Source organism: Xenopus tropicalis, chromosome 6 (assembly GCF_000004195.4).
Source record: "Xenopus tropicalis strain Nigerian chromosome 6, UCB_Xtro_10.0, whole genome shotgun sequence".
NCBI lineage: Eukaryota > Metazoa > Chordata > Amphibia > Anura > Pipidae > Xenopus > Xenopus tropicalis.
In genome coordinates, this window is record NC_030682.2 from 121,378,366 (window position 1) to 121,401,587 (window position 23,222).

Genomic DNA, 23,222 nt, shown 5'->3' on the forward strand with positions numbered 1-23,222 from the left:
TTCTCTCCTAACAGGGGCACCAGCCCGGGGGAAAAGGTAAGCGATTCAAGTCACTTGGGGGTGCCTAACATTTTGGCACCCCCAAGTGACTTTGCCTTTCCTTCTCCTTTAAGTCTCAAATCATTTAAACCGGAAATAAAGCCAATACGATTTATTTTGCCTCCAATATGGATTTATGCAGCTTAGCTACCATAAAGTACAAGCAGCTGTTTTAATTTTACAAGGAAAAAAAAATATTTTGAAACAATTAAAATTATTTGCTTAAAATGGAGTCTGTGGGAGGTAACTTTTCCATAATTTGGAGCTAATGGGTTTTTGGATAATGGATCCTATACCTGTACAAAATGCCTGTACAAAATAATATCTGTGTATAATCTACTAAGTCCTCCTTACCTGCTTTTGCTGTTCTGATCAGATATGCTCTCACTAGTAAAAATACAGTAAAAATTCTGAAAAATCTTAGCAACATTTTGCTTCGCTCGCTGTCAACTGACCCTAACCTGGCGGCTCATTGCCAACTAAGGCAAGGAGGATCCACTCTGTGTTAAAGCTTTGAGTGGTGGTGCAGAAAGTATAAATTATAGTTACTATACCTGCAGTCACTAATATATTAGCATTCCATTTTAAATGGAAATAGTCTGCTTCAGCCACCTGTGCTTTTCCACTAGCCAGCCTTGTAGCTTATGCCTGGTGGCAGGGTTAAATGTTGTTTTGCCAGTCCATGTTAAATAAACATTTCTGATTCTCTCTTCACTGCCTTCTCTTTTTATGACTTTTACTTTTGCTGGGTAATTTAAAGGGAATATAAACCCAAAAATACAGTCTGGGCATTCCTGGGGTGGACCATTTGGTATTAAGGAGCCACTTGTTGTTATAGAGAGGAGTATGGTGACTGTTTTGGTAAGTGTGGTAGTAAGGGCAAAAAGAATTCAGAATGGAACACTGGAGCTAAGATGTTACAACCACAGGGGCAGTTTTCCAGAATGTCCAGAACCACAGAATGGAGAAAACAAACACCAATGATGCACCACTGTCACTGCCACTTATGAAGAAAGGAACTCAAAAGCAGAAACGAATACAGGTTACAGTTCTCATAAGGAATTATCCTGAAAACATCCAAAAATCCTTGAAAAGCAGCAACCAACTCTGTGTACAGGGCTAGATGTTTCCACTAGAGAAACTAAAGTCAAGCAGGAATAAATCAGAAGTGGAATCCAGATAAAAGCAGCTATAGCAAGCTTGCATTTGACTTGATAAATGCACAAAGTTACAAATGGGCTTCGTATAAACAAAAAAGCTGCTTGAAATGGCTACTAATGCAGCACCTGTAGGTCACTCTGAAAAGCAGAATAACTGAAAGCAGACAGGAGGCTATTACAAATGAATGACTCTGTAACCTAACTGTAGCAAGAAAACAAGCATTAGGACATATAACAAAAGTGCACTACCCAATAGCAACCAATGAGCAATTAGCTTTAAACAGTCTACGTACTATAACTCAAACAATGAAAGCAAATGTCTGATTACTTGCTATGGTGCTAAACTGCCCTAGTGCAATATAGTGCCTATGTTCGTTAATCACCCCTATGTTTGAGAAATAAGGCACATCTGTATAACACTGAGTACCAGGAAGCGTTGCTGCATGCTACACACTGGCAGCCAAACAAGCATAAATGCCATTCCCATTTAGAGTGGTTAATGGGGCAGGTACAGGGTTACCATATGAGGGGCTGTGGAAAGGAGGTCTCCTGTGAGAAGACAAATGATCCCCGATTAAATAATTAAGGGTTTGGTATCATCACCATAACAACTGGGTGAACATTATTGCGTAACCAGTTAACCCACAACAAAGCCCCTAAATGAAAGGGAATTCACAAATACTGCAGGTGTGCCAGTGTACTTACCCATAGTAACCTATCACACAACTACTCTACTACACAACTAATCAGCTTGAAAAAGGAACTAAAATGTTCTGAAAGCTTGCTATGATTATCTTAGTTAGCCAATAAAGGCATCACCTTTATACCACTTTTATTTTTTATTTCAAAAGGGTTACCCTGTAAACATTTTGACTGGCTAACACGGTACATCACCTTTTCCTGCATCTACAACTACTCTACTAATCTAACTTTATGTAACTGATCAGACTACAGTCAATCAGTGATAGACTTTGTTTAACCAGCTGCATTGCTAGCCATGGTTTATTTGTTAAGTGCTACTGCAGCAAAAAGCTGATTTTCTTGTGGGTACCCCTATTGCCAGCACCCCAACATGTGCCCATTTTTTGCATTCTTCTCCCCTTTGTAAATTAATTTTGTTGTTACATTTTGAGCAACTTTGTTCTCCTGCAAGACAAAAGGTTAGTGCCACACCAGGCAGATTCTCGGCCTGCGTTTAACTGCACCTGTAACCACTGCATCGGCCCCAGGTACAGGGACACAGGGTGGCTTTTGAGACCCAAATGCATACTTGAGTATTTCTGTGCTGAAATCTGCTGATGCAGTGGCTCCAGGCGCAGGCACATCAGAAAGCAGTTAGGAAGGTAGGGAAAGATCCTCGGCCTATGTTTACCTGCAGGCTGAGAATCCACCTAGTGTGGCACTAGCCTTATGGTCACCATACACCTTAAAATCCGCTCGTTTGGTGATCTTCTCCTTATATGTCCACCTAAGGTGGGTGATATTGGGCTAATTCGATCGTTGCTGATGTAGTCACCATTTCCAATGGGAAAACCAAACCTGTCCAATTGACACCTTACAGTTTTTTGGCCAGATATCAATCAAGGAGCCCCATACATGGGCTAATAAGCTGCCAAATCAGTCTAAAGGACTCAAATTGGTAGCTTAAATCTGCCCATGTACGGCCACCTTAACTCTCAGTAAGGAAGAGAAGCAGAGAGCAGAGGCTAGTCTGAGGGTTTGAGTAATAGATCAGGTCCAGCTGTAGTGTCCAGTCATTCAAAGGAACCAAATCATTGCTTGTCATAGGGGCATGGGGGGATCCATGCTTTTGAATTTGCTTCTGAAACTCCTTATCTTTGTAAGCCCTGTACCCAGTTATGCACAAGCTAATTTGCTTTGCATTAAGGTTTAGGAACCAAGGGATACTGGGGATCAAACTGGAGAAACATCTGCTTCCTCTCGATCTTGTGTGTCAGAAAGACTTAGCTATTAATCCCTTTGTTTTCTGTGCAGCTCTGCCAACTTCAGCATCTCCTTTACTTCATATGAATGACAGGAAGCTGCTTATTAGCAATTATGATAGATGGTATTTGGCCCCAAAATATTTAGTTGCCTTCCATTCAATCCACAAGTTTACAGCAAACCAATGTACTGGAAAAATTAAACTCCCATGACACTTGCCTCAAAGGAATGCCAAGTGGTGCAAATGAATGAAATGAGTCTCAGAAGGTAGGTAAGGCTGATGCCACACGTGGCGTAGGGCTGAATTTTCGGCAAGCAAGTCTCGCGTTTTCATGCTTATATCGGCTACATGTGCCTGCACCCGAGCGTATTCCATTCATTCGCGTGCAGGCACAAGTAGCAGGCGTAGGGCCGAATTTTCGGCAAGCGTTTTCCCGCTTGCCGAAAAAATCAGCCCTAAGCCACGTGTGGCATCAGCCTAATGGAGAAAAAAAATGGGAGGGACAATCTGACGCTTTCATTTGCACTATTTAGGTATTACAATTTAAAAAATTGTATTTTTATTAAAATATTTAGCAGATATTTCATGTTTCATGTCACTTTTTCCAGACAAGTTCAGAAAAATATAATTAAATTTGAAACAACTTAAAGGAATACAATGCAAGGTGACTTCCTGGTTAATCCAACAGCCCATGCTCAGTCTTGAAGCAATGAAAGAGTAAATGTCTAAAGCACTTCGTTAACATCATATTTTCATAATGGTTTATTACAGACAGTGAGCAAGTAGAAAGAAAAAACGCAAGCAAGAAGCAGATCGTTTCACGCCGGCTGCTTTGCTAAGGAAGTATGTGGGTGCTTGAACAATATACATATACAATACACTGCTTGGAAAAATGCAAACATGCTAAATAGAAAACAAACAAACTAGGCATTTAAATATAAAAGAATCCATTTAACATATTGATTTTCCATAATTTATTTTATTTAACAGTCTAGGAAGTTTGCTGCCATCAGCAGTTCCAGTGCGATCTCTGGCGCAATGGGAAATTCAGGTATTTCTGTGGAGCTGTTTGTATAACGAACTTTGTAGGTGAAATACATGCAGACTTTAGATAGAACATGGGAGGGAATCTCTCGGAAATTCACTTCATTGGTTTCATTTTCAGCAAACTGGCCTGTGAAAACAATCAATTAAACAACAACATTAGCAGCATTCTTCCTTCATTATATATATTTATTGGGGTCCTGTAATTAGGGTTGCCTGCCAGTTGCTATTATACCAGTCCAGCTGGCAAAATTATGCTTTTTTTTTTTTTTTTTTTTTATAAAAAAAGCTCTCACCTTCCTCTCAGGTAGAAAACAGCTTTGGCTGAGGAGAGTGAGAGCATTATCACTAGTCACTGGCAGGACCCAAGAAATGGAGAGTGGGGAAGAAAGCAGCTGCATTTTTAATTTTTTTTTCTCCTTTCCCCTTAAAAATAACAGAATACTGTATTGGCTTTATCAAGTAACTTTTGGATATACTGCCAGGGGATTTAGAGATTATAATATTATTCAGTGGTATTTCCTAGCATTATTGCACCCTAAAGAATGGGAGCTCTCTTGTTTTCATCTTTTTTTCTAAAACCAAGTGGTTACAGTTCATGGTTGCATGCGTTTTAGGAATGTGACTTGTCCCCTTTATTTGATAGCATTATCCATAAAATGGGAACTATATGACTATTAATGAGGCAGAATGCACCCTATAGCAATGAAGATCCATACTCCCCCCCCTCCCCCCAAAAAAAATGACTTAGGCAGAAAGTTTGTTATCTATCTTTTCTGCTCAAGCAAGTTTTCTGTCAATGTTTTCTATAGGCAGGGATGTTCCGGCCCCTAGTGCTGCCCTAAGGCAGCCTATGGAATGCAATATAGCTCTCTGCACTAGCAGAGCTGAAATTCCGAAGTAAAAAATTGGAATGTTGACTTTAAGTTACCAGAAGCACCTTTTTGCCTCCCTGGTAACTTCAGGGGCAATGCTGCCCGAGGAGAGTATCTAAACTTGCCTCATGGCAGCAGCACCCTTGTCCATAGGGGCAAGGTACATTCTATAAAGTGTAACACAAGGAATAATTTAAAAAGATACTCAATCTGTACTTCTCTTTGCTAAAAAAAAAAATATGTTGGCATGGGGTACTATTATAGCCATCTTTCCTGTCCCGACACTTTTGCTGCAGCCATAGTTGTGCCAGTGAGCAGCCCGGCCCAGCTGCAAGGGATCCCGGTGAAAAGCAAGAATGGCAATGCGGTGTTAATTTTAAAATAATACCCCAGGACAATATGTTTTTTCAGCAAAGAAGAGCACCAGCCTTGGATCTGAGGAAAGCAACTGAAGTAATTAGAATTAATGTTGAGTTCCTAACAAACTGCATACCCCAAGTGATAAACCATTTCCTTCTCCTTAAAAAAAAAAAAAAAAAAAAAGGAGGAGGGGGATATAGAAAACTAGTTTCCATACCTGGACCACTTAACATGGCCTTTATTGTTCCTGATGTCAAAGCATGTTCTCTTTTAACAATAAATTCATGGCCATCAGATGAAATCAGTTTTACGTACATAGCATCAGGACCCTCACAGCCACCATAGGTTTTCTCTTCACCATCTATAAAGCACAGAGCACACTGTTATGCATAAAATACCCTTTTCTTTACAAGAAATGCTGAGTTTATATAAAGAGAGTGGTTATATAATCTAAAGAGCCCCATTAATTTATTCATTATAGTTCAATACTATTATAACATACAGAAAGTCTACACTGCATTCACAAACAATCACAACATGAAGCACAAGCTCAGGGCCCTACCCACAATAGCTTCCAACTGAAAGGTTTGAGGGTCAGCAATTATGCTCTCTGCCCCCTCCATGCCCCCCTCTAAAGCTGAAAAGTTAGGTGCGGGTGGGGGTGGGTGGCATTTGGAAGTCTGCCACAGGTGGCAAGGATTGCCCCTCAATATACATTTTGTAATAACATAATGTTGCCTTTAGAGTAATCAGGCTATATCAGAAAGTTATTCTTGAACAGATAAGAAGCATTTGGAGGTTCTGCAAGAAAATGGATATTACTGCTGCTGGGTCTTGATCAGTAGCCCTATGCCTTTTACATTACAGGAAACCAATCAGCTCAATCAACTACCTAACTCCTACGTCCTTCTTAGTGGCGTAACTATGTATACAACAGATCCCACAGTCATGGGGGGGCCCAGATTGCAGGGTCTGCTGTACAGTAGTCCCCCCTCCCTGGCCCCTCTCCTACCTTTAAATATAGCGGCATGTTCAGGCCAGGAGGGGGACAAGGTACTAGGAGAGACTGGGCGCACCGGGTCCCCTCAGATGATTTTTCTGCAGGAGGACCTGGCATGAACAGGTTACACTGCTTGTCCTTCTAATGAGGCGTTAAGCCTGGATGTAGCGCACATGCAGTGTACTATCCCAGCAGTGGGGTGTACCAGTTTCCAAGCACTGCACCTCCCCATGCTTAGAGGTAAGTTAAGTAAATGGTAGAGCAAACCAGAAGTTAAAGGAGGATTAATTGGGTTCACTGGGCTGCTGGCTATGTAAAGAGGCTACTAGCCTAAACCCTACTACCTCCTAGAAGCTTATAGATCATTTTAGGATTTTCCTTGCCCTTAAACATATGACAAAATTATTCAGAAAATGAAGATGACAAAAGTACAATTTCCAACCAAGTATGAGTGCCAAATTGTGAACTTTTTGCCCTGGGCCAGTGCATGTGCAGTTGAGTGGAAAAGCTGGCTTTAAATTCAGCTTTTCACCCTACTGTGCATGCACACTCGCAGATAAGAAGCAAAGACTGTGACAGGGTGCTCATACAGAAGTACCCCAGGTTGGTGCTCCTGCAAGCAGAAAAATGCACAGGCCCCAGGTACATTTGTATGAGCACTACATTGTGATTTTTCTTCTTAGCAGGTGTGCATGCACAGTAAAGGTATAATCACTGGGATACCTAACATTTGGCACCCCCAGTGATTTTATCTATCCCTCACCTTTACTATCTTGTTGTTTTGACATAAAATACATAGACCTTATATGTAATTTCAAAAGGGAATATTTGGCATTGCAGCACTGGGGTCCCAGTCTTGATTCCAGCCAGGACACTGTTGGTTTGTTCTGTCTGTGCTTGTGAAAGGTTTACTCTGGCTACTCCAGTTTTCTCCCAAGTTTTCTCCCAAGCAAAATCATACAGGAAGGTTAATTGGCTCCTGATGTACATGTGTTTATTTTTTTGTGTATGGGGCCTTCAAGAGGTCCTGCCTTTCGAACAAAAATCAGCCATACATCAATTGGGCAAGGACCACATTTTATAAAGCAATAACATTTTTAAGAAGCAATGCGAAATATATTGGTGATATATATATATATATATAATAACAACATACCCATGGTTGTGGCTTAACTGTATGGTCTCCTTTTACAAAAATAATTCAAGTGATGATTCTGGAAAGAGAAAAGAAACATTTATTACAAGAGTATATACCCTTATTTAAAAAATGTTTAATGGGAGCATTTCTTATGTCCATCGCCAAATTGAGTCTTCTCATTGCTGTAGCCACATGAATAGGTGCCAGTAGGGACCCTTGTGCTATGGAAAGCTGCAGTTCGCTGCTACCTTTACTGGAGTAAGCAGGAAGCCAGTTAACTTTCCTAGCAGAGGAGCCTTTCATTTAATGGCCTGTCTATCAATGGAAATTACCTGTTACCAGAAGCGGATAGGCAGATTTTGGCCAAAAAATGGACAATAATAGAAATCTGTGATTTCTATTATTATTATTAATACCAGGCTGCATGGTGGGATTCAGGCATTTCCCTACAAAGTGAAAGACACAGAGAATACATCCCATGTACTACAAGCCTTTGGTACATTGGCACCATATTATTGGCTAATTACCAGATTTTAAAAATAACACAAAGCTACAATCTAACAGGCATATACACATTGATTTAGTGAGATTAAACACTCATTAAGGTGCAGGAGCCACAAACAAGGTATATTTTCCATATACAAACATTTTCTCTGTCAACTACAGCTATGCTGTAGTTAACCTTATGGTACAGGGATGTTTAGTATAGGCAAAAGACCTAGCTATAGCGCCTGAGACAATCACTTAAGAAATCTACACCCCGCCCAGGGGTTCCCTCACTGGAGTTGTGGGCTCATGTAGATGGTTTCTAGCTGGGGCCAGACAGTAGAATAACCAGGCAGACTTGAGCAGTCATACTTTTTTTGCAGACCAAGGTATGGCTGAACACAGCAAGGGCATCACAGCTAATAAAAGCTGTTATTATCAGTATGGCTATTCCCACCCAAAGAGTAGCCTGTGTCAGTTGGCAGCTCTGAAGGGCAGCCTTAGGTAGGGTGATGGGATTACATTGGATGGAACCATAACAAAACTTCATACACTATGAACATTAACCAGTGTTCCAAATAAGGGATGAGCATGTTCTAACGGTCCCTGCCAGAAGCACAGTAGAAGGGGGATAGCCAATCACAGCCATGCAGTAACATAAGCATAGACAGACTTCAGTTCCCCATCAGGTCAGCCTGGCTGCCAATTGGTTCCTATCCTACAGTGCAGTGTACCAAGTGCTTCTATTCATATTCCAGTCTGTCATCCAAACCATTGCTTGGTTACTATGGTAAATATGACCCTAGCAACCAGATAGCTGCTAGTTTACCAAACTGGAGAGCTGCTGAACAAAAAAACAAAATAACTGAAAAACCATAAAAAAATAGAAAATGGAGACAATTAAAAAAAGGCCCCGAATAGTAATGTTTACATCATACTAAACATTAATCATAAGGAGAACTACCCCTTTAAGGTATCAGTGAGGAAACAATGATTGGCTATTTTGCCATGGGCAGCCTGGACTAGAACAACAGTGTGTAACATGCTACAGGGCTGATCTAACACCACCTCTGCCAGTACCACTGCCAATAGCAACTAAAGGTGGCGATTCGGGATCTTTCGTGCAACCATCGGTCGCACGAAAGATCGTTCAATCAGCCACTAACCGTTCAGGGCTGAAACAGCAGATAAGGAGGTAGAAACAATAGGATTTCTACCTCCTTCTGCTGATTCAGCCCTGATGGCAGATTTTGCTCAGGTGCCTTCTATGGCGCCCGATCAAAATCTTTAAACCTGACCGATCGGTGAGTCGTCCGATATCAGCAGCTTCCTGCGATTTCGGTCGATTCGCCGACTTGCCATACACGCACCGAATATCGTACGAAGCGAGGTTTCGTACGATATTATCGGTGCGTGTATGGCCAGCTTAAAGGAACAGTAACACCAAAAAATTAAAGAGTTTTAAAGTAAATGAAATATAATGTACTGTTGCCCTGCACTGGTAAAAGTTGTGTGTTTGCTACAGTAACTCTACTATAGTTTATATAAATAAGCTGCTGTGTAGCCCTGGGGGCAACCATTCAAGCTGGAAAAAATGAGAAAAGGCACAGGTTATATAGCAGATAACGGATAAGCTCTGTAGAATACAATAGTGTTTTATCTGTTATCTGCTATGTAACCTGTGCCTTTTCTCCTTTGAATGGCTACCCCCATGGCTACACAGCTGCATTCTTTATATAAACCATAGTGGTGTTTCTGAGGCAAACACACCAGTTGTACCAGTGCAGGGCAACAGTGCATTATATTGGAATTTCTTTTATACACTTACATTTTTTGGTGTTACTGTTCCTTTAAGTCTTTGCTTTTATTTTCTAATTTGTAGTAGCCTGTTCAAAACATATTGCACTTGGGCAATTTAGCACTTAGGTTTGTAGATAAGGCCATATGACTTATGCCCAGCCAGCTACAAATGTTTTGCAAGGCCCACCACAAGCCACCAAAATAGTGTGCCAATTCTCCCAGAAGCATATTATCAGCCAATCATCTGTATTTACTCCCTATGTATGAGTGAGGGCCAGCAGCTCCTATATGGGGATCCCATGGCCGCTGCTTTGTGACTAGAAATGAGTTAGAGGTTAGAGCTAGAATTGCTGGAGGGCTACAAACTGCCCATTGCCAATATGCAGTATAATCGCTTCATAGTTTTAGCCACAGCTTCGCCCCATTATCCGCCCCTATGAACCTAAGGCCCTCGGACAAACGGCGATTGTGCCCGGCCTTGCTTAGCTGCACTACTTCCTGATATAATACTCTTTTCCTGAAACCCTGTATAACCCCGGTGTAAGGAAGCCTCTGTTCCTGAGCGAACCTACCAGCCTATTGCTCTTGTTTAACTAAAACTCTCGTCGCCCACGACAGAATTCACTGCCAGAACAGAACGCTGCAGGGGGTTTCAACTAAGGAATAAGTATAGGACCCCCTTCCCCAGCGGCCCCCCGGCTCTCATATGTAGCAAATCCCCTACGTGACTGAGCCCGTCCCTCACCGGCCGCAGATCCAAGGCTCCTCCTGCGGCCCCGGCGCTCCTCTCCCTGGCGACAGCTGCACAATCACGCCCAGGGCTTCATGGGAAACGGACGTGACGTGTTATAGAAACGGAAGTGCGACTGTGATTGGGAGGGTGGGTAATGGCATTTGGTACCGGCTTGTGTGTGGGTTGGCCGGTATTGCCCGACCTGAGCGAAGCCTGATACAGCCCCATTACTAGCTGTAGGGATACAAGTGGCATGTGTTAGTGCGGGAGGCTGGCAGGGATCGCTTTGTCTCAGAGAAACCTGGAGACCGGTTCTTTGGCCAGCAGAGTAGGCATTGCAGGCAAGGGGAGAAACCAAAGATTTATAGAAAGTAGCTTCAGTGGTTATTTGTAATCGCAAGTGTTATTGAAAACAGCATTTGTTTTGCTGTGTGGAACGCTTGAGACAATGTAGCAAACGCCGCTGATTGGCTGCCCTGAATCCTGGCTTTGTTACATTGTTTCATAAGTCTAACTCTGTATTTGTAAATATCACTGTCATTCCCCAGCACAGTACATGCATCATACACATCAGTCTGTGTCCCAGTGGAGCTGGCAATGTGAGGTCCCTATCACACACACACTGTGGTCATTGTGATACCTGAGACACTGGAGATCATACAAACTCCTTGCAAGGGTGCCCTGGCTGGGACATAACATAGGAACCCAGCACTGCAAGGCAATAGCAATGGCATTTATAATTACTTTAAAACCATTAAAAACGTGTCTTGTATGTATATTGGAAAATTGCAGAATTACATTTTCTTTCATTTACACAAAACCTTCTAAAGCGGATCCCTCCCAAACACACCTTGAGATTTTTGAAAAGTAAACATAATTTCAAGCAAGTTTTGCAGTATACATTAATTAAAAATCTGCAGCCTTTTCTTGGTTTATATATAGTTTGGAACAGTAAGCCCGGCACCCTGTTCTCCTGCTTATCTGGCTGACTACTTTGAGACTCAAAAAAATGTAACAGTAGTCGACTGTCCTCAGCCTGCCTTCAGTCTGCATCCTCCCAATCCCACAATCCCCTGCACATGTGATGTTAATAAGGAAAGTGACGTCACAGTGCAGTGCATTGTGGGTTATGTAGTTCCTGAATGCTGCCTGTAAGCTGTGGAGAAGTTGTTACAATTTGTAACATCAATGTTTTAGTCCCTCCTCCCCTTCCAGGATTTCAAATAATGCAGAAAAAGGAGAAATGTTTTGCAGCTGGGTTTCAGCATATAAAAATGTTATTTTTTCATACTTTTTGAAAGCAGCCAAAGTTCCCCTTGCATTGTAAAATTGTTTATTACGGAGCAAGGTTCTATGTACATTACAGAACTGTCAACTGGTATATGACCATTTATATATGGGGGAAAGTCTATTTATATATATATTTGTCCGTTAAATGTCCAATTAATTTGTTATGGTATAATCATCCAACACCCCACATTAGCCAAAACATTTATGGGAATTTATGAGTATTATAGTACTTAATGTGCATTATCAGATGTGGTGTGTACTTTATTAACCCCAGAATAACTGGTTGGCTAAAATACATTTGTCAGTAAAATAGAACACATACACAATTTCAAAAACAAGAGTTGTGTGTATTTCAAATTAGGAATGCACATCCAAGAAGCTTGTCAAGTGGGCTAAATCTTAGTAAAGTTCAGATGCAACAGCTCGCTATGCAGAATTACCAGTTCTTTTAGTGCCTGACCTGCCAGCATAGTGCTGTGATCAGGATAAGAACACTTTGGGACAAAAGCAATTTCCAAACGGACAGAAGAGTAGATTGTTAGAGAAAAAAAAACAACTTCAATCATATAGTGCTCAGCTAAAAGATTCCCCCTACACCTTTTTTGCCCTTTAAGGGACCAGTTTATGGGAGTGGGGTCATGATATGTGGAATGTGAACTCATGTTGTGAAGGGGCAGGGCTGTAACAAAGGAGGTGGGTATTAGCCAGATTTTTTATCTGGTTTTACATGGATGAAACCCAACCAGACAGTTGTAAACCAAACAGCCCCCAAGAACAGAACTGTTTGGTTCAGAGTGGGTGTGCTTAGTCCAGGGGTCTTGTTGGTAAAGCAAATATTATGGAAATAAAACCCAATTTACTTTCTTGCCAGGTAACTGCAGCATTTTTACTGATACTTTACTGGCAAATAGAGGGGCGGAACCAGAGAAGGCTGTTTGATTGTGGGGGCCTTTATTGCATGAAATAGCAAAAAATGAACGTGGAAGTCGGTTTAAACTAATTTCATCTATAATTTCCACGGATGCCTTACATACACACACACATGTAGATTTATGCAGTGTGGATAATAATATATATAAAGAATAAAGCCACTTTCAGCAGCGCATTGAGGGCACCCCATATTGACCAGTTTATTAAATGGGCGGTACTTTAAAATAGGAACCATGTTCACTACTTCTGTTTCCAGAGCGGTGCATGAAAGTGCGCACAAGGGCCGGAGCCCTTCCTGTGTCAGTGTGACTGTGTGAGTGAGCCTGAGGAGCCCGGGGTACAGACATGTTCCGCCTCACAACTTGCTGCCGCCACAGCCTTGCGCTCAGCCGGGCCAGACTCAGCCTTGCAGGCTCCCGGTCAGCTGCAGTGTATGGGCTCCTATCCGGCAAGGAGGGACATGGCTCTGCGCGGAGGAGCTGTGCGCCTTATACACAGGTGTGCTGAGTGGGGGCAGCCATGTTACTTTAGGAAGCGGCACTGCTTGAGCTTTGAAACTGTGTCGGTGGAATCATGGATATACCAGGACCTGTATTAGGGTAGAACAGAGATAACAAATGTCCTTGGGCTCTAGACGTTTTGTTTTTTCTTTGGTTCTAGAAAAGTGGGTTAATATAAATATATATATATTATAGAAAACGAAGAAGCCGCTCTCACAGGACTTATGTACAAATTACAAATTCTTTTTATTTAATGGTGGACTAATATATATATATATATATATATATATATATATATATATATAGGCGGTAGTGCTGTGCCCCCCAGGGATGGCCAACCCGCTACCCACCCTGGGTACTGCAACTGTGCTGGCACTGCCACCTTGCGGGGGAAGCTTGTAGTGCAACAGTTGGCTGGTTTCATGCTGCACATTCTGATCTCTCTTGCTTTCCCTTCCCTCATATTGGGCCCCCAACCTAGGGGCAATTCCTAGGGGTTTATGAGCTTTAGCTCTTATAGAGCTGTACAACCAGCCCCTCTGGATTACAGTCCGGGCCTGCCCTTAAACTAAGCTAAAGAATTGTTAGCCAAACTGCAGGAGTTTTAAAATGTGACAAGGAGCCTCCTTCCTTCTGCGTCTCTTTGCACATGGCACATTGTGACTGTTTTGCAATGTCCCACTCAATGTGCAAAAAAGGCAGCAATCAGCCATTTTTTGCAGTTTGCCCACTGCATGAGACATTGTGCTAATAGTCCCAGGCTTCTGTACTCCAGACCTGCAGACTGCACTACAAATCAGGCAATGTATGTATTGCGCCACACTCGATTTAAATCAGGTGGGGGGGCACGTAGGTTTCCCGCCCAGTGCAGTACTGTGGCCCTGTCCATAAGTCAGGCCTGGAGTGCACTCCCTGATGCTGCTGTTTGCAAGAGGGTTGGATTTTTGATACAGTGCTTCATGCAAAGAGCAGCAAGCCTAGGGGTCACAAGTGAGCCCTATTATCTGTATATTTTTTTTTTTTTTTTTTAAGAATTGCAAACGTTGTTACGCCTGGCCATGCTGTTATGTTCTAAAGCACTGCATTAACCATTATATATATATATACACAAATATCCCTACACAATAGAGAATAAAGCAAGGAGCTGACTGTTGGGAAACTGCACTGATGCAAGTTAGAAAGTGAGCCAGCCAGAGAATAGATCAATTATTTTCCTAGGCAGTGAGGGCTGTTTGTTTTATATTTATAGTGCTATGACAGCATTCTGAGTGTTGATCCTACAGTTTATGTAAGTAATTTATATTTCTTCTCCAGATTATTCTACCTAATGTGACATCCGTCCGATGTTTTGGCACTTCACCGGTTTCTGGGAATTATGAAGATGGCAGATTAATTTACACTGGGAATCTAGCAAAATCAGTTCTTGGTAGGTTCAATCACTTTTATATAGGATTCTATAACTTTCTATGTGAACTGCCCCTTTAACAAGCAAACTTGTATTACAGTTGCCTTGTTCATATCTCACCAAAGGTTAATTTAATGTGAGCTGATGTCAAATTTGACATTGATGTCTTGGTGTTGCAAGGATAGCAGATCCCAAGCTGTAGGACTGGCCACCCGAGGAGGGCTCAAAACTGTTGAAGGGGGCCTATCCAGAAGCCACGTATTTAATGTCTTAGATATCCTTGGAACTTTGGATGACTGAGTATTAAAAGCATACTGTATATTCCTATATCTGTAACTTTGTTTCAAAAGAGGGGCAGGGGATGAACACGGAAAATATGAAGAGTATGAGTCTTATATTTTGTTGTACAGTCTACTTTTTTGATGTACAGGCAAACTGAAAGTGGTTTAGTAAACCATATTAACCTATTGGCGATAGCATTTACTTGGTAGCTCTACCACATCTTAGACTTGCTTACATTTAAGGATTAGATCAAAACATATTACTTTTCTCAGTTTAAGCAAGTAGTACATTATCTCAAAAATTGCTCTTTCCTTTCTCTTTCAGGGATAAAGTTTTTCTCGTATTCCACCAGTATTTTTAGTATTTGCCTGATGCCCTACATTATGCTGAAATCTGGAATCAGTGTTGACAGTTTGGCATTAAAGATCGCCTTTATCAGTGTCGTAGGCTTCTTCACATTTGTCACTCCAGTTACTTTGCACTTGATTACAAAAGGCTATGTGGTCCGGTTATACCACAACGCAGAGACAGATACCTACACAGCAGTCACTTACAATGCCCTTCTTTCTGAGAAAAGGACAGTTTTTCATCAAAAGGATGTTGAAATACCCGGAGTAAGCAAGATGTTCACAACGTTTTACGCTCAAAAGAAATCAATGTTGGTGAATCCGATGCTTTTTGGAAATCCTTATGACTATAATCATCTAATGGGCTATGATAAGCCTTTTACATTCAGTCCTGAAGAACTGAGTCAGTCTTCTGAGGATAAATAAAAAAAGAAAAAAGATATGGTTATCGTTTGTGTTCAAATTGTATATTGTTCTTATTGCTCCTGCCTTAAGCTGGTCATACACATACTGAAAAAAAATATGCGTTTTTGGTCCCTGTGTACTTCCCAGACATTCCCAACCATTATCTATGTACCATGGATGCCAGTTGGTTCAACAGTTCTTGATGTTCTAGCGGCTGGCCAGAACAACTGAATAAAAAAAAATGTCTCTGTTCTGTCACATACCATATGAAGTGGCCTGTGTATGCCAGCCTTTTAATCTCCGCTCTTCTTATGTAAAATAATTCGTACTATACTGAGAACCCCCAGCCAAGTTGACCATACACTGTCTAGCACCCCACAGAATTGAACTGACCAGCCTGCAGGCCAGACAAGTTACATACAACCAGTTATAAATGTGGATCATTGTCAGATACATTTTTTTTGTACAGATGGTACCAGCCCTCAACCTGACATGTACGCATGAAAATGGCTGAAATCACTCAGATTGCCCAACCACTCTGATTTTGGAAGGATGTACATTGTGGGCCCCTGTCATTTATACCTTTAAAGTGCAAAGGAAGCTGACTGGGAATTGAGGGACTAAGAGTTGGTGGTGACATAGGTAATAAATTGTTAGGGTAATGGCACTCAGGACTTACTTGATTTGTAGGCTCCTCCTTTCACTTCAAAAGAAAGTGAACATTATTGAAAAGTTATTATATAGCTTAAATATGGTTATTGGCATGTATGCAAATAAACCACTAACTGGAAATTGAAATTCATAGTGAATGGTGGGTGATTTAGACTGTTTTGTCCTTTTCCACTAAGCAAAACACCCAAGCGCCAAAATGTTTGAAATTGTTTGAAATTGCTGTGTGCCATTCTCCCAATAGGAAAAAAAGGTTAGTGTAAACCCTAGTTTAAAGGTAGCTTCTAATTACTATAAATTATGAACTGAGTTATGCTGATGTACAGTAAGTGGTTTTATACATACAGAATTACATACAAAGCAACCATGCAATCGATAGGGAGATTGAAACACAAGGTGTGGGAATGGGCAAGATTAGAATTAAGCAAAGCGAGAGATGTAGCGCAAGGTATTGCTTGTAGTGCTAAACTAAATGAGGGTAAGCTTCTCTAAATAAATCTGTTTTTAGGGATCTTTTGAAGGCAGAAACGCTGAAAGTGTCAGAACGTGGAAGAGAATTCCCGAGAAGGGGTGCAGCCCTTGTAAAATCTTTAATGTGAGTGTGTGAGGAGGGAATGAGAGAGGAGTTGAGGAGCAGGTCTTGGGAGCGTAACAAGCGGTTTTATGAGTATTTAGAGGAGTTCAGAGACAGGGTGGGACAGAGTTGTGAACTGGTTTCAATGTGAGGGTCATTAGTTTGAACAGTGTAGGGATTGGCAAAGTGGCATAGCTGAGGAGGAGTGGTTGCTGAGTTATATGAGCCTAGTGGCACAGTATTCATTATGGACTGGAGTGGAAACAGGAGGGAAAGGCTAATTAATAGAGCGAAAGCAGTCCATGTGTGATATGATGAGAGAATGTAGAAGAATTTTGGCAATATCTTGAGTGATAAATGATGGTATTTTAAAAATATTTCTTAGGTGAAAGTGACATGATTTGATAAGTGACTGGATATGAGGAGTGAAGGGCAGGGCAGAATCGAGTATAACCCCAAGGCACCAGGAGAGATAGCAGACAGGTGGAAAAAGAAGCGAGTTAAGAGCTCTGGGTTGAGATTAGGAGAGGAGAGATAGATCTAAATATCTTTAGTATAGAGGTGGTATTGAAAACCATATTAGTTGATTTGTTTTCCATGGGAGGAATTAGAAAAAATAAGGGGTACATGACAGGTGTGAAGAAAGATGATGCTCCATTGTAAGAGACACTGAATAAATTGTAAGAAGAAAACAAGTAGTTGTAAGAATGGTACATAGGTTAGCTAGCATAACGAGGACATGATTATAATATATGGTCAGTACTGAATAAGTTAAATGCAGAAGAGAGATAAATTAGGAATATATTATAGGCTTCTTATGCCCTTGGAGAAAAATTGTAACTGCAATTCCTATAAAAATATTCACCTCCTTGATCAAGTCAATGTGAATTTAATTTAGTTTTCATGTTAAAGCAAAATTAGAAATCTGCAAAGTGATTTAAGTAAGTTACAATGAAAGGTCCCACGCTGGCTGATTAGAAAAGTCACATAATTAGTTAAATGGAGATAGCCAAAGGGTTACATGCATAAAAAATAGATTATACAATGCAATCTTTCAGGACTATTAGACCCCTGCTTCAGTATGGCTAACAAGGTACAACACAAAGAAATGGATCATATTTCATTCAGATTTTAAATTAAGTTGCAAAATTTGCACCAGGTACTGGAGGCTCAGATTTGTCCATTGTCTGCAAATAGGCGCAAAGAGGGCAGGGGCAACGCACAAGCAGGACATGGCCACAACTGAGTATGAACCATGTGGTGTAAACGTGCAGAGCGAGCTTTGTATTTACTGTCTGGACAAGGAAGGTGTAGTGCAGGGCTTCCTTGGGTCTCACACACAAACGTTGGTGTAAATTGCAAATTGTTGCACATTGCTATAGATGAGTGTAAGTAGGAGCACCTTGTCTATAATACTTTTCCTTGACTCACTCCATGTCCTTCTGATTCTCCCGTTGGAAGCAACAATTTTCTTTTTACCCTTGGGAAAGCAACAGGCCTACCCAAAAGGTGTCTGAGGCACAGGGGTTTGGGGTCAATGGGACCTTTTCCCCAGAACATTACCTCATAAACTGCTTTCCTGTGATTAATTGTGATGACACACAGTCTCAAATAACTTTTAAGGCATGGCATTCCTTTTGTAGGCCTCTGTTTTTCTAAAATTTACATATCTTGTCGATTTCTTTAGGGATACGTTTTCCCTTGTGATGGTCAGCCACACCTGGATTGGGGTTCAAATACACTTTAGCCTGCTGTCCCAAATAAGCTCTAGTTTGATGGTTTAGAAGCTTTTCTGACATTTACTAGGATATCCGTCTGGCCAATTCAGTCTTGGTTGACTGGGTTCATATTGTGTAGGATGGCTGACTTTCCTTACATATGTATATGTTTTTATATATAGAATAATAGATCCCGTACTGTAAATGTTGTGTAGTTACACTTCAGGCATTACAGACGTTACAGTACTTATCCACATTGCCAGTAGATGGAGCAAGTGGAGTGCTCATGGTTGAACACATATATATGTTGTTGACGTCATTCACATTATTCCCTGCCTATTCTTCCAGCTGACTGGTTGTTAAGGGTTACTGCTCCTGGGCAAACTTAGTGGCTAGGAGTTTATTATGGAGGGTTCATCAGTGGGCAGGAAAAGTTAAGTACTATTAAGTTTACTATAGTCAAGGTCCCTCGAAATCTAATGATTACAAGGGGTGAAAATACAACGAGATGATGCAATTAGTCAATGTCTGGAGACCATAACGACATAATTAGATACAAACCCGTACCACCCACATTGCTACAGTGTGTTTGGATATTAGAGGATTCTGAGCTTTGTCATTCAGTTACTCAGTAAATTGATAGGAAGAGCCACAGGTACAGTACATGCCCATAAACACTAAGAATATTGAAACGTTATTACACATGTAATCTTATAACTCTTTTCTTTTAATGCAGCCATTTGTTTGGCCAAGGCAATCTGTAAGATTACTGCATCTGGGGAATGCCAGCAAATGCCCCAATCAGCCCTATGTGTACATTGGCACTATTAGTGCCCCGTCAGAGTACTGTATCTGTATCCTATTTCTACTCAGTGACCGTTTTCCTGTACAATAGTTTGCCAGTCAGAAGGAGCTCAAACACTCACGTGCCTACAAAGATTAGCAATCTGATTATTTAAAAATGACTGAATTTTAAATGCAGGGGGGGAAATCCCCTTTAAATAGAGAAACTCCGAACTCACTCAGACATTCTACGTGGCCAGTTTAGAGAGAGCTTTAGAACCATGGCCATGCTCTCTGCAGCACTGATCTTTCTACTCAGTTCACTGCTCGCAGGAGCATTTCATGAACACTTACTCTGCAAATCAGAAAGTATGGAAGCCTGGTATTCATTATGCGGTAAGTAACTTATATTGTATGGGCTAGAGCTATTCTTAAATGTGTTGCACATACTGTATGGGGACAGGACTGGAAAAGCTGTACTTGGTTTGGTACAGAACATCTCATAAACAAAGAATAAAAGGGCCTCAAACTTGCAGCCAGGTGCTGTGTTAGCAAGTCACAAGCTAGAGCCTATATTGCACTCTCAGTTGTGAATTGATCATAGACAGCATTTCTCTGTGTTATACCCTCAAAGAAAAGGGGTACATTATTATCCATTTCCTGGTCCTATGCTGCAATGAAGCAAAGGATCCATCATCCAGAGATCTGTTATTCAGGAAGCTCCGAATTACAGGAAGGTATAGGCTCCATAAAATGATGCAAAATTTAAAAAATGATTTCTTTTTGCTCTGTGATTTTTTTTTCAGATACCTTGTACTTCATCCCAACTAAGATATATTGAATCCTTACTGAAGGCAAAACTCCTATAAAATCCTATTTAATTACTAAATGATTTTTTAGTAGATATAAGGTATGGTAATCCAAATTATGAAAAGATCCCTTATGTGAAATACCCCAGGTCCTGAGCACTCTGGATAACAGGTTCCATACCTGTACTAGAAAAACATGGAGCCAGGGAATGTGCATACTGCGGGGGGAGTGGGTCTGACTGCACCCAGGCTTGCCTCCCCAGTAGGGCCCGCTGGAGACGCTGCGCAAGCTAAAAGAAAATCTAAAGGTGAGAGCGGACGTATGGCATGTTCTTGGCAGGAGGCACAAACTGTGGGGATGTGGGTGCAGGTTTTGCTGTGGGACCCATGGTCCCCTAGTTACGCAGTACCATCCTTTATACATTAATTGGTGTTTGAGTGCCTATAGCTTTTTGTATTGTGATTATTTTGCACTTTGCTGCAATGGTACAACTACAATACAGCAGACCCCACTGCCATGGGGGTTACATGGACTAAGGGTTCTGCTGTATTATAGTCCCCCTCACCAGAACTATGAAGTTTGTCCCACTGTAAGTGCATTCTTTTTGGAACCTACTACTGAGGTGGGAGGTGTCCTGCACTGAAAAAGCTGCACTCTGCCCCATTCACTTGATTTTTTTTCTACATTCTGAAATACAGAGCACAGCCTGACAGGGTAAATAGTGCTCTCTGCAAGGGCGCTAAGGGGTGCGCTTGTGCACATCTTTCCCCAGGTCTAAGTAAATGACTGCTTTGTAGTGCCATACTGTTACAAGATCAAGCAAGCTGAAAAAAATGTTAAATAAAAAAGCAATCCCAAATGTCTTCAAATGCCCTAATGCAGTGCTGTCCAACTTCTACGGTGCCGAGGGCCGGAATTTCTCTAGCATACATGGTGGAGGGCCGCTAATGGAAGCCAGTTTTGACCACTCCCCTTTTTGAAACCACACCCACTCAAACCACACCTATTTTATCACAATGGTGGTAGCGCAGCAAAATCCCAAATGCTTGGTCCTTACTGTGGGGATATCAACCATCATTCATATGTGAAAGAATTATGTCATATTAAGATATACCCTTAAATTCCATATGCCTCCTCCTCCCCTGTGGATAGCAGAGCAACCCCCAGCACATAATTACACACCTTAGGAACCATTTAATGGCTATTTCCAACTGCTAACAAACTCCCACAACAAACCCCTGCCAGGTTCACCTCCCACAAGCAGCATGGGGCAAGCAGAGTATGGCACACAAAGGCAGCATTCTGCCTGTCCTATGCTGTCTGTGTGTGCCATACTCTGCCTGTCCTACCCTGCCTGTGTGTGCCATACTCTGCCTTCCCTATGCTGCTTCTGTGTGCCATACTCTGCCTGCCCTACCCTTCCTGTGTGTGCCATACCCTCCCTGACCTATGCTGCCTGTGTGTGCCATACTCTGCCTGCCCTACCCTTCCTGTGTGTGCCATACCCTCCCTGACCTATGCTGCCTGTGTGTGCCATACTCTACCTGCCCTACCCTTCCTGTGTGTGCCATACCCTCCCTGACCTATGCTGCCTGTGTGTGCCATACTCTACCTGCCCTATGCTGGCTGTATGTGCCATACTCTGCCTACAGTACCTATGTCTGTGAAGGTGTGAAGAAGTGAACAATGGGAGTGATTACAGTCTGAGCCTGAGGTGTGAACACTGCAGGGGGGAACAATGCATAGATTAAAAGGTGTGAAAAACACAGGGGATTACATTTTTAAACAATACAGAGGGATTACAGCCTGAATCTGAGGTGAGAACCATGCAGGGGGGCAGTTAATCTCAGTACTGATACCATTTAATGCTTACTCAAAGGTAAACCATCAAAGCAGCCAGACAGGTGGGGGGCCACACAGAGGGGGGTCGCGGGCCGCATGCGGCCCGCGGGCCGCCAGTTGGACAGCACTGCCCTAATGCCTTCTTAATAAGCTCAAAACTGCCTTAATGAACATCAGACGCAATCGCATATGATAAAAAAAACCCTGTAATTTGCTAGCACACAGTGCCATCTTGTGGCCATATAGTGTCACTGTGTCTCTTGGCGCATGGGGAAGGAAGGATTGATACTCTGTATAAAGTAGCAAAAGAAACCTATTCCTTTCTCCCAGCCCCCAGCAGCAGCCATACACGGGCTAATCTCCGCAGCTCTCTAGTTTGGAATGTCAGCAGCTATCTGGTTGCTCAGGTCCAAGTTACTTTACCAGTAAGTGATTTTAACAAGAATCTGGTATATGAATAGGAGAGGACTTTAATAGAAAATGAGATACAAAAAGTAGAAAAAACTGTAGCCTCACAGAGGAATAGTTATTTTTACTCCCCTGTAAACCAGAAGTTAGATACCCCATCAGTAACTCTGCCTCTCCTCAGCAGCCTCAGTCAGAATTTCAGGGGGGCTGAAAGTAATAATGGCAACTTTTTCCAAGGATCAATATGCCTACACTTTGTTTTTAGATGAGAATGACCACCCCACTGCTTGGATATATCCATGTGTCTATGACAAGAGCAAGTCTATGAATGCTTCTTTAACCTGGATTACAAGTAAGATCTTCTTTTGGTGTTTGTTACACTGATAACGCTCAGTTATGTACTAGAGATGGCTCACATTTATACTAGAGGTTGGGGGGGGGGGGCTGGCACAGTGTACAACAACAAAAATCCCTGACCTACAATGGGTTGGCTTTACAACAGAAAAGCTTTTTTGGGAAACTGTACTTTATACAGTACTTTACTTGGTTACAGCACGTCAGTGATCATCACTCTGGGAGGCACAAATTCTCTGTTTTAATACTAATAGTTTTTGCAACTTGAGTGTCGGCATGTTGTAGAAATAAGGGTGTTTTAATAGGATCTGTGTTTGAGAAAACA

General features: G+C 41.7%; 2 protein-coding genes across 5 annotated transcripts; one reads left to right on the forward strand and one right to left on the reverse strand.

Annotated features, from left to right (window-relative positions):
* Positions 1-3,685: 3,685 nt before the first annotated feature.
* eloc (elongin C) lies at positions 3,686-10,733 on the reverse strand. Of its 4 annotated transcripts, none has more exons than XM_018094652.2 (4): positions 10,572-10,695; positions 7,580-7,637; positions 5,641-5,784; positions 3,686-4,318 (listed from the first exon to the last, which is right to left on the reverse strand). In XM_018094652.2, exons 2-4 carry the CDS (start codon positions 7,581-7,583, stop codon positions 4,128-4,130), a joined length of 339 nt encoding a protein of 112 aa, XP_017950141.1. In that variant the 5' UTR covers positions 7,584-7,637; positions 10,572-10,695; the 3' UTR covers positions 3,686-4,127.
* A 2,312-nt stretch (positions 10,734-13,045) lies between these two features.
* tmem70 (transmembrane protein 70) lies at positions 13,046-16,642 on the forward strand. Its single transcript, XM_002937073.5, has 3 exons — positions 13,046-13,298; positions 14,615-14,726; positions 15,312-16,642. Exons 1-3 carry the CDS (start codon positions 13,146-13,148, stop codon positions 15,758-15,760), a joined length of 714 nt encoding a protein of 237 aa, XP_002937119.1. The 5' UTR covers positions 13,046-13,145; the 3' UTR covers positions 15,761-16,642.
* The last annotated feature ends 6,580 nt before the right edge of the window (positions 16,643-23,222 follow it).